The sequence below is a fragment of the Thalia democratica genome, chromosome 6 (assembly GCF_965202585.1).
Source record: "Thalia democratica chromosome 6, ktThaDemo2.hap1.1, whole genome shotgun sequence".
NCBI lineage: Eukaryota > Metazoa > Chordata > Thaliacea > Salpida > Salpidae > Thalia > Thalia democratica.
The window spans coordinates 37,937,300-37,949,629 of NC_139170.1; the positions used below are offsets into that span (position 1 = coordinate 37,937,300).

At 24.8% G+C, this 12,330-nt stretch overlaps 1 protein-coding gene across 1 annotated transcript; it reads left to right on the forward strand.

The window, feature by feature from the left end:
* Positions 1 to 9,892: 9,892 nt before the first annotated feature.
* LOC145839046 (uncharacterized) lies at positions 9,893 to 11,889 on the forward strand. The gene is made up of 3 exons (XM_082946658.1): positions 9,893 to 10,462; positions 10,547 to 10,595; positions 11,663 to 11,889. Exons 1-3 carry the CDS (start codon positions 9,893 to 9,895, stop codon positions 11,887 to 11,889), a joined length of 846 nt encoding a protein of 281 aa, XP_082802784.1.
* Positions 11,890 to 12,330: the final 441 nt, after the last annotated feature.

Consider the following 12,330-nt stretch of genomic DNA (forward strand, 5'->3'; position numbering starts at 1 on the left):
GACAATGTTCTATTAATAAAAAATATTATTCACACTAACAATACAAAAGTAATACCTTATTACAACTATATTTTAGTAGATAAATGTTTATTTCTGCTCATAATTTAAGTATACAACAAAATTGTCTTGTTTTTATGCAAAAAAGCTCACTGAGAATACTTAAGTTCAAAAGTCAAGTACTGTAAATAAAATGTTTGATGTTTAATTTTAGAAAAAACTTCTTAAACATACCTATAAATAACATTGTTTTACTAGTCACTTTCTCAAAAAATTAGATTAAGATTTTTCTTTTATTTTAAATTTATTTTCCTTGAAATATTTGGAAATTATATTGGAATAATACATTTAAAACTTTGAATTTAAAACTATTTTACTAAAAATAAAGAAATCAATTTTTATTTAGTAAAAAATACTTTCAAGAGTATATTTATGAAAAGAAGGTGAGAAAGTTAGAATATGATTGCTAACAAATTATAGAATAACATTTTTTAATTAAATTTTTTTGTTTTTAATTTGAACCTTTTAAAAGCAACTAATAATACTCACTAACTTTGATTACTCATACATAGAAAGTTTTCAAAAAGTTAAAAGCAACTGTTAGCTTTGCTAAAAAATAAAAAAAGACTTAAAAGATCCCTTCTAATGGAATTCAGAAAATATTAGGATTAATAGTTTAAATACAAATCACAACAAAACAAATAAAACATTACTTAATGCCTGAAAAAATAATTTTGATAACTCCTTATGTTAAAATGATGAATATGGTATCATGAGCAGTCTTAACATTTTTAACTTATAATTATATCAAAAAGTTTTTATGCAACTTGTGTTTGAAAAATTTTTCAAAGACTTAATAATTATCTCCATCAATCACAAAATACAACAATTTTAATTAAAACAATTTTGTACTACATGATAAAAACTATAAATATTTTAAAGAAAAAAGGGAAATATAATTTTTGACTTTTTGATATCATACTTAAGTTGTTTATTTTAATCTTAACAAGTACATTAAGGAGCTTTATTGTATAGTATGTCTTACTTAATTTATTTTAAATATATAATATATATAGTTCAGTATAAGTTGATGTTTTTAAGTTATTTTACTATGGTAGCTATATAGTTTTTGATAACCAAGTTATGAAGTTTCCCTTAGTTTTCAATCAATAAAATATTAGAACAAAAATATCATCACCAAAGATAGGGTATTTACAAAGATATCAAAGCTTATATAGATTAAGGCCATAGCATGGTTGCCACTGATCAAGCTGAAAAAAATTTCCTGACTTTTCCCGACTTTTTACCAAAATTTTCCTGACTTTTCTAAATTAAACTTAATTTTAAAATACATAATCTAACACTTGAAACTATATAAAGCTTTCAATCTAATTTTAATACAGGTTAAAACCAATAGTTTTTTGCTGATATCTATCATCAAACTTCCAGTACATCACTTAAACCATCTGTGTATGATTGATGTTTGTAATAAACAGCTCTACCAGCAAAATACTTGTTTTATTACCTTATACACACAGCTTGTCTGAAAAAAGACACAATCTTTTAGCATTTCCTAGCATAAATTTATCTAAATAAACAAAACAACATATAAGGAACTTTTACAATTAAAACCTTAAATCAATAAGGAACTTTCACAAGTCAAACCTTAAAACAATAACAAACTTAATCAAATACTGTTTTTTTAATGTATGTACTATAATTTATTTTCTCCGTTTTTTTAATAGCACTTCAACCTCTTCATCTAAAGAAGATATGGTTTTTTTCATCTGGTCTGCATTCCGCTTCAGTATACACATTAACTTACTGTTTAGTAATAAAGAAGTCAATTATTTACTTAAACAAAAAACACTTTGATTCTAAAATTATGCTAGAAAAACTTTTGTGTATATATCACAGTTTCACTATGGAAGTGTCTTTGCTACAGATCATCAATACTAAAAAGCTTACAAAATATGCTTGTTCAAGTAGGGTACTTGTTCAATATGTTAATAGAAAGTTTTTTGCAGTTTCATAAGGATATTTTACTAATTTATGCCAGATTAAGGCATTGGAAATAAAATTGATTATTTTTGTAAATTTCTAGGAAAGTTTTGTAACTTTTTTCTGATTTTAAAGGACTTTTAATTAATTTTTACCATTTGAAGGCTTTGGTAAACAAGGAATTTTGTAAATTTTAACTGACAAAATCTGACTATTTTTTTAATTTTATCAAATTTCCTGACTTTTCCTGACTTTTTTTCAAATCCCCTTTTTTTTCCTGACTTTTGTCATTTTTTAAATTTTTCCTGACTTTTCCTGATTTCCTGATTGAGTGGCATGGCAACCCTGCCATAGGGGGTCCAACATTTTTTTTTGCAAAAATAAACTTTGGCTTTTATATGAAAGCTTTAAATTCAAACTACAATCATGTTTTTATAGAATTCAAAAATATCATTAAACTTTTGAAATATTGTAACTTCAATACAAAGTTTCCGATACAACCATATGGACCGCAAATTTTTTGGAGTCAATTTTCTCTAAAATTCTAAAATCCCATAAAAATTTATCTCCTCCTTTATTTTTCAAGCATTCTTCTTTAAATTTTCAGTAAATTTTCATTTTATTAAAAGGAAATAGAATTAGAATTGAAACAATGTAAAAAAATTAAAAAAACTTTTAACAAAAAATTAAAAAAAAAAATTTCAAAAAATTTTTTTTTATAATTTTTTTAATTTTAAAGTAACTTTTTTTGTTATTGTTTAAAGATTAGACTGTGAAAGTTTGAAGAAGATTGCTGGAAAAATGTAGGAGGAGATAGATTTTAAATAAAATAGTCTTTTTTTGTTGTTTTAGTTTTCACTTTCCATAGGGAACCTGTTATGGGGCCCAACTTTGACTAGTCATATATCAAAAAATAATTTGAATTTTTTAAAACAATAAAAAGCATCTTCAAGCTTAGAAAAAACTCTATTAAAATAAGATCAACTTGTAAAAAACAAGGTTTAACCCCCCTATAGCCTCAATAAAAATTATAAACTTATAAAACTTATGTTTTATTTCAATGAAAATTGACTTTCAAAAGTTTTTACAGTTTATTCACACAATGTTAGCAAAAGAATCTTTTCAAGCTTTTGTATGTATATTAATTATTAAATCTAAAAAAAGAAATGAATCTCAGTGTAGTTGTGCTGATAATTCAAATATGATATGAAAGGGGCAACTATTTCTCAATTATCAATATCTATAAGCCAGACTAAAAAAATCTAACTTTTAAAATTCAATACATAATTTTAATACTGATTTTTTTTGTTTATATTTCTACAATCATTTAGAATCTCAATATTTTTGTTATGAAATATTTGTCTATTAACACACAAAACTTTATTCAGTCTACCCACTAAATTTTTATTATAATTTATAGGGTGTACCCTTTTTTTAACTTTCACAGTGATTCTTAAACCAATATTTTCGATCTTAATGATATAAACAAACTTTAAATGTGGGCAGATACTTTAAATATTCCAATGTTTTCTTGGAAACTTAAAAAAACATAACTTTATATTTTTTAATGTTGGTATGGGGTGGTAATTGAAAGCATTTTTAGACTTTCAATATTTTTAGTATTGTTGTAACAATTTTAATTAAGGTAGCCAATAAACTTAGTTTATTGATATATTATAAGAAATTCAATTTGATTTGTTAAACCTTGACTGATTGAGTGATTTATTATAAAAATATATTAGTATGTAAATTTATTATTTAAAGACAGTTTTGATTGAGGGCATAGGGGGGTAAACACTCTTTTTTGGTTTTTGATCTTATTTTATATAGTTTTTGCTAAGCTACAAAATACTTCTTACAGATTTAGAAAATTCAAAATAATTTTTGAGATATAGCCGGTAAAAGTTGGAGGCAATAATAGGTTCCTTATGGGAGGCACAAACTAAAACAGCAAAAAAAGACTATTTCAATAAAAATCTATCTTCTTCTACGTTTTTTGAGATAACTACCTCAAACTTTCAGGAAATGTTCCTTGATATATTTAGAAAAATTTGTCAGAAGGAATTTTTAAAAAATTAAATTTTTTTATAAAAAATAAACAGAAAAAAATTTTTTTTTTACTTTTTTTGATATAAAAGTTTTAATATTTTAAATTCTGTTCCGACAGAATTTTTTAAAAATTGCAAGGAACATTTCCTAAAAATTTGAGGTTGTTATCTCAAAAAAGGTAGGAGGAGATAGAAAATAAATATAGGAGATAAAGTATTGCCTCCAACTTTGACCGCCAATATATTAAAAACTATTTTGAATTTTTCAAACATGTAAAAAGCATCTTGTAGCTTAGTAAAAACTAAATAAAACAAGATCTAATTGTAAAATAAGTGTTTTATTGAAAAACTTATTTGGTAATCTTGAAATCCCAAAAGTTAAGACCATAAATTTTTATAGGTTGTTGCTATTAGTAGTAAATATTTGCATATAATCTTATTATTTGACTACCATTAGAATTTTTAAGCATTTGATCTGACCAGTACTTACACTTCTTTGCAAATTTTTCCAAAAAAAAAACTCATTTGTTCTGTTCTGACTTGGTTTGTGTGTTAAAACCTTGGATATCCCTTTGGGATAAATAGTTAAGAGAAGAAGAATGTTCAATAAAAAATTCTAGCCTTAGTTACACACAAATAACATTACTTTTGGAGATAATTAACAAATGTAGTATTAGGAGAAAAAAATCAAAAAAACGTTTAGGTTCAAGTTTATATGTGGAACAAAAACAAACTTTAAAAAAAATAATCAATAAGTAATGTCTTGCCTGAGATTAAGAAAGACAGCCAGAGTTTGAAAATTAATTTTGAAAAAAACTTAAGGTTTAGAAAACCTGCATAACTATGAACTTAATTAATTTAGTATAAGTGTGTTATAAATCAATGAAAGAGTTGATATGTTTTATATTACCGTATTTTATAAACTAAGTTGACTGAATTTATTTTATTGTGCTTTAAATAGGTTTGTTGAATACAAATAATATTTAACATATTTAATTTTGAGACCACTCAAAAAAGAATAAAACTATTATTTAAGCAATTATAACAGTTTACTGTGGGGTAAATTCAAGTCTAATGAATACATATTTCAGTTATTAGTTTAAGGCCATAGGGGTGTAAACCTTGCTTTTTACAAGTTGAACTTATTTTAAAGAGTTTTTTCTAAGCTTCAAGATGCTTTTTATCACTTTAAAAAATTAGATTTTTTTTTTGAGATATGACCAGTCAAAGTCAGACCGCATAATATGTTCCCTATGGGAAGGGGATATTAAAACAGCAAAATAAGACTATTTTATTTAAAATCTATCTCCTCTTACATTTTTCAAGCAATCTTCTTCAAACTTTCATAGTCTAATCTTTATACAGAAAAAAAAAATATTTCTCTAGAATTTAAAAATTTTTGAGTAAAAATTTTTTTTTTGAAAAAAAAACACTTTTTTATTAATTTTTGTGATAAATTTTTTATTTTTTTAAATCATTTAAACTCATAAGTAACATTTTTTTTCTTTTAATATAAGTAACATTTCCTGAAATTTTGAAGAAGATTGTTTGAAAAATGAAGGAGATAGATTTTTAGTGAATTTTAAAATTTCCAAGAAAATTGACCCTGAAAAATGTGCGGTCTATATGTTTAAGTTTTTACAAAAAATGAAATATCTCACAAGTTAAATAATATTTTTTTAATTCTGTAACAATTGGCTTGTATTTTGTATTTAAAGCTTTCATATAAAAGCTAAAGTTATCTTTCGTTAAAAAATGTGTTGGACCCCCTATAGCCTTAATAATATTACATAATGTGTAAACACCTGCTTCTTCATATTAAAGTTTAGTATTGTATTTTTACCTAAAGTTTTGCAAATTTAACTCACACTGAAAGTTTCCTAACTTTTGTTTGTAAGCTTAAATGTCTGTTGGTGCCTAAATAAACCCTGTTGGTGATGGTTACATATTTTTGAAAACTTTTTAGCTTTCTCAGAGTTTAAATTGACTATATAATTTAATTAGATCTTCAATAATTCTAGAGGCGAACATTGGTTAAGAAAAATATTATAATTCAACTTCAATAATTTGAAAACTGTATGTGTAATTATATCACTGATTACAATGCAATTGTAATTAAGAATTCATATTTAGATTTTTTTATTTTATGCATTTAAGAATTTATTAATCAAAGTTCAGTACAGTAAAAATAGTTCCTAAATTTAGCTTAGTTTTAATTGTATTTCAGTGTTAATATTTTAAAACGCATAAACAGTTGTAATACATTTAAAAAAATGAGCGTTTTTTATTTATCTTTTTTTTAAACCTCAAAAATTTCCAAATATTCAAACAATATGTTCTATAATTTTAACGTTTTGAAACATTAATTAAACTAGATAAATGTACACTATAACTTATATCTTAAAACATCAAACTATTTTCAGTTTGTCGAGCACTTCTCTTGTATCTTTGTATGAAGCAAAACCGATACAAACTTATTTTAGTTTTAAAACTTAAATAAAGTTTTTGGAGTTTTTTCAACTTAAACTCGTCGATCTAAGACGCTTCACGACCTGTGTTTTATAGAATATATATTATTTCAATCCTAGTATTGTACGACTCGATAACCGTAAGTTTGTCTCGTAAACTAGATCGTCTGACTGAGTTTAATTTTAAGCCCATTTTTATTTGTCCTTTAATAAACAATATGTCAAGATTTACACCGTACGAAAAACCTGGCATAAACGGATTTTTTTGCCTTATGTTATATTGCCTCGAACGATGGTTACAATAATTAGAGTAAAGAAAAAATTTACCATTTAAGATGTTTAAAGATTTTTAAACTTATTATTAATTTTTCTCTGATTTTTTTTTTAAATCAGGTAAGTTGTAAATTAATTTTAGTTAATAAAGTGTTAAAAAAAAATATTTTTTGTATTGTAAACAGTGAAAATTAAAAATACGACGCAAATTGCTTTATTTCCTATGTATAAATTTTTTACTTTAGTTTTTTTAATTAAGTATTTAGAATTTCTTTTTTTTTCTTTTAAGCTTGCTCCATACTAACTTACAATTTTTTTGTACTAAAAACTGCTATTCTGTTGAAAACTGTTTATTGTTAAAATGTAAGAAAAAATTCATTTTTTTGAAATAAATGCGTTTTTTAAGTACATATTAAATTTTTTTTAAACTTCTAATTACTTTTTTAAATATTGTTTCAAATGAAGTAGTAAAATTTTATTTGAAGAATTTAAAAAAAATCATTTTCAATAATAAATATTTTTTCAATTTTACCTCTAATTTAGCATAAAAAAGATCCTTTAAAACACTGATAATTAGACTAATTTGTCTTTTTGATAATTAGGAATAATTTATACTTTTTATCTTTATCATTGAAAAAAAATTCTATGTAAGTAAGTTTTTGTTTTAGGTATGTTTTGTTTTGTTTAATTTTAATTTTAGTTTTTAGTAAAATGTATGAAAATTTTTATGGTTTTTGTTTCCTACAAGGTTCTACAAATAAGATAACACAAAAAATCTACACTATTAGTTTAGTGTTTAGACTGCCTACATTCAAATTATGAAAAATAAATTACAGATTTTATTACAATTGTTTTGAAAATATTAAGTTTGTTTTTAAGTACTAAATAAATTAAAAAGGTTGAAACTTTCTAAATGTTTTTAAAACTTGTTTTTTTTCAGCTTTAACAATAGAAAAGACATTTGCAGAATTGAAATTGTATTTAATGACCCAAAAAATCTTTTAGTATACAGTTTTAAAACTGCTGTATACATTTCCTAAGTATAAAAGAATCAGTAATAAAAAATAAAACCAAATGAGCTTTATAATATCATTAATTTAAGGTTAAAAATAATACTAGTTATTTTTAAGTAAACAGTTTTAAATATACTGTAACTAGGTTTTTACAAATACATTTAGTAATCATTTAATAGAAGAACTATATTAAATTGGTTATTCCAAGTTAGGATGATAAATTTTGATCAATTTAATTTTGTAAGCGTTATCTTGTGTTTTACCATTTAAATAGTGGGATATTTTGTAGTGTTAGTTTGTGATTTTATTTCTGTTGGTTAACAACACATGTTATATGTTTTTTTATATTAAAAGTTTTTGTTACAAAAAGTAATAGTATTATTATTTTTATTTATGTTATTTTGATTTTTCAAAAGTTGTAATAAAATGTAAAACTACTTATACATAAAATAAATTTTCTAATAAAAGTTGTATTTTCAAGTTTGTCTACAGTAAAAAAGTTAAAACTAATTAAAATAGATAGATCATTAACTAGTGTCCAAATAAGACTTTTTCTAAAGAAATTTGTTACTATTATGTTGAAATTATAATTAAAAATGGTTCTTCACAACTTTTTCAAAAAGATTTTTTAAATTGTTATTTACTCATTCAAATTTTCATTCTGTCAAATTATATCAATTTACATTAAGTTTACAAGCTTATTAAGCTTACTATTTCAAGAAAATTTTAAAGCGAAACCTGGTTAAATTATGTTTAATACAAAGATCTCTTTGTTATATTTTCTTTCACTAGACTTACATCAGGGTTGCCAGTTGCCACTATACCTGGAAACCTGGAATTTGGCAATTTAGGCAACAAAAACCTGGAAAAACTTGGAATTTGAAAATTTTTGAACATAATCTGGAAAAAGTCAAATTTTAAACAATTTTTACTTGTAAAAAAGAAAAATTTGATTTAACACCAAATATTTACAATATAGATAAAATAAAATGTCATTATTAATTTTTTTTTCAAACACATTTGAAGTAGCTTTACAGTATCTTTTTAATGTTTTAATAATATTTAGCACAATTTTTTACTTTAAACTTAACTTTAAACTAAAAATAGACCCTAAAACGTGTACTTTAAACGACCTGGAAAAAATTTTGTAAACCTGGAAAAAAATTTGAAAAAACGAGTGGCAACCTTGTTACAAACAAGATAAGTAAATGGATTCAATCATCTGTTATTCATTATATTTTATAAGGTTACTCTAACATAAAAAAAAAACTAGCTTTTGTTTTTAAGCTTTAAAGTATTTGCTACTGTTAAGAATAAATAGTTATAAAATGTTGAAATATATACAATTACTTTATATAAAGTTTTGTTAGTGTTTAAAAATACCAATTTTGAAAATATAGAATTAAATATTAGTTTTAATTAAAATAAGTTGTAAAATTATATCTAAGTTAAAGTTTTATAAGTGGTAGTTATCTTAAGGGGGCAAACGGAGGCAGGGCCAATTTGAAATTTTTAGCAGACAGTGACTTTCTTTCACTACCTAGGTATATTATTCTTGCTAGGATTTTACTTCATATGGCTAATCAATATTTGGACTTGAGGCAAAAATTAACAAAAAGTCAATTACTCTCTGCTAAAAAAAATATATAAGTAAGGACTTTCATAAGAGGGCGATATCGCCCACGTTAAATTTTGGCTATCAGTGGTTAATAACTAATATGAAGAAAAATAATAATGATAATAGATAATAGAAAAAGATAGATAATGAGCCAGTATCTAATATAGTGGTGATCAGCTTTTTAATTTTTTGCGACAAAGGGGCGGTTTCTATTATGTGTTTGGAAATCCTGGTCTAAATAGTTAATTGATAAGATTCAGTAAATTTATACTTTCTTAAGCCGGAACCAACTTGAATGTTTTATACTTCAAAAAGCTAAGATAATATAAATTTCTTAGAAGTCTAAAATTAGTTGATCTAACTCAGATGTATAAATATTCAACTTAAAGAAAGCTTATGTAATAGGATTAAGAACTAATTTCATCTATTATTTTGTAGACATAACTGAATTAAATTTTTACACTAACACAAAAAATGATTATGGAAAAAGATTGTAACGCTTTGCTCGCTGATGTTATGGAGCAAGTTGGTACTCCTGACAAATTTCTTGATGAAATGTTCGGTTATCTGAACATGGATACCAGCTTCTTCCAGGAAATTTCAGAAGACAACCAGTTCGGTATGCTACCCGGCAAAGCCAAGCAAATGGTCGAGGAATGCTTTAGCAAACACCAGGACAACAAAAAAGAAAGTGCGTTTTTCTTGAAAGAAGGAATCGAGGCTGATAATAGAAAGGAGAGAATTTCCAAAATGACGCAGGAGGACTTCCAGGCGGATCAGGAAAGTCACAACGGAGCACAGAGGGAAAAGTACACGTGGTCGCAGAGTGTCGATGAAATTAATGTCAAATTTCATCTTCCTTCGTACATCAAGAAGGCCAAACAAGTCCGTGTTGAGTACGACGATCAGCATCTCTCAATCGAAATTCAAAATAAAGATGCGAGCCAGCCGATGGTGAAATTTATTGATGCTGACTTCAAGAAGAAGATAAACGCACACAAAGATTCAGATACTTTTTGGCAGGTTGAAAAAGGTGCTATCGAGGTAAGTTTTTTAGTGCTTAGTTTATTTTATTTAACTTAAAAACCATTTATGTTACACTTTTTATCGTACTTTGACTTTTTTTAGATGGGTATAGAAAAGCAAGCTGCTGGTTTGTGGAGCGCTCTTCTTGCAGGTGAAGAAGAATTAGATGTCTAAAAAATGAATTCTAATTTTTCGGTGATTAGGTGTTTTAACTAAAGGATTATAACTGATAATTATGTTTTGTAATGATTATAGGTTTTTTTTATAATAAATTATATGAAAAATATTGTTTGTGTTTTGTTTCACGTGTGCATTCTTTGGAATTTTTAGACCCGTATACTTAATTAAATATTCCTGTTGTAAATAATTTTTTAACACCATCAAAAATGTGTTTAAAGTTCTTTGAAGGTTTATTGAAAATGAGAGTAGAACTCCTAAAAGTGTATTGAACTAACATCTGTAATAAAAACTTGTCAATTTTTTTTTAAATTCATTAGATTATTTTACTTAGAAGAACACATTTGGTCCTAGTCCTGGACAATACTTTAAATTGTATTTGAGTAGTGTACCATTTGATTACCGAAAGTTTTTTTCCTACACTAGATCGTTTGCCTAAAATTTTTTTAACGAATTTTTGTTTGCCGTTTAATAAACAATACGTCAAAATTTACACTATACTATAAATCTGGCATAAACGAAAATTTTTAGCCCTTTCTGATGTTTTCTCAAACGATGTTTACAACAATTAGAGTAAATCGAAAGTCTAGTATTTTAAAATTGTATAGAATTTTTTTATGTTGGCTTTTCTCCGAAAAATATTTTCAAAACAAATCAGTTATAGGTTAAGTTTACTTAATTACATGTTAGAATTTTTTAATTTTTAAATTACAAATAAGTCAAATTAAAAAACTAAATATTATCAAACTACTAAAATATTAAAAAAGTAATTAAAATTAAATGCAAAACCAAGTGTTAAAAGCTTATGAATACTTAAAGTATGTCACTTATGTGAAAAATTCTTTATATTATAAACTGTAAAACATTCTTTATTTAAATCACTTGTTGAAAATCAAGAAGCTATAAAATGTACAGTAAGAGAATTACAAAACTATCTCTAAATAACAATCTTTAAATCTAACAAATACAACTATAAATATATATACTAAAACTTTATAAAACAACTCAATATCAATATTCAAGTGTCTTTCTTGTAAACAGTCTCTGCAGCTCCTGGCGGTTCTGTCAACACACTCACTCTCGAGTCTCGACTATCAGCTTGTGACCAAAGACATTACATAAAAATTTCGTCAGTCAGTTTCATAAAAGAGAAGTGCGCTCTCATTCTCTTTTATTCTCCTTACGTCATAAAAGAAAAGTGGGCTTATTCTCTTTTTCACTTTTTGTTTCATCAGACTTGCCCGGGCAAGAATTGGAAGTGCTCGTAATAACTCTTAATTTTCCCTTGTTTTCAAGTGAAACTTGGAATAGCGTTACAATATCATTATATGAAAAAATTTATTTTTTTTACTTATCCGGAATTTTGCTTACCCGGACATGTTTACAGTAAAATCTTGTCCAACGTGTCCGGATAAGTGAATAAGAACTGTAATATTTTCCAGTTTTACCAAATAATTGTTATTATGTTCGAACTAAGATAAACGTAAAAAACTAGAAAAGTTTACTTAAAGATCTGTCCAAGCTTATAAAAAGCTAAATCAGCATAATTTTTTAATTTGTTTTAATATTTTTTTATTTTTATCCTAATCTCTAACCCACTTTACCAAAAAATATTAAAACTTTATCAAAAAGTTACGCTTAAATAAATAAAATAAGTAAAAACATGCAAAAGGTTTTTTCTGACTCAGTTTTTTTTCAGTTCAGACTGA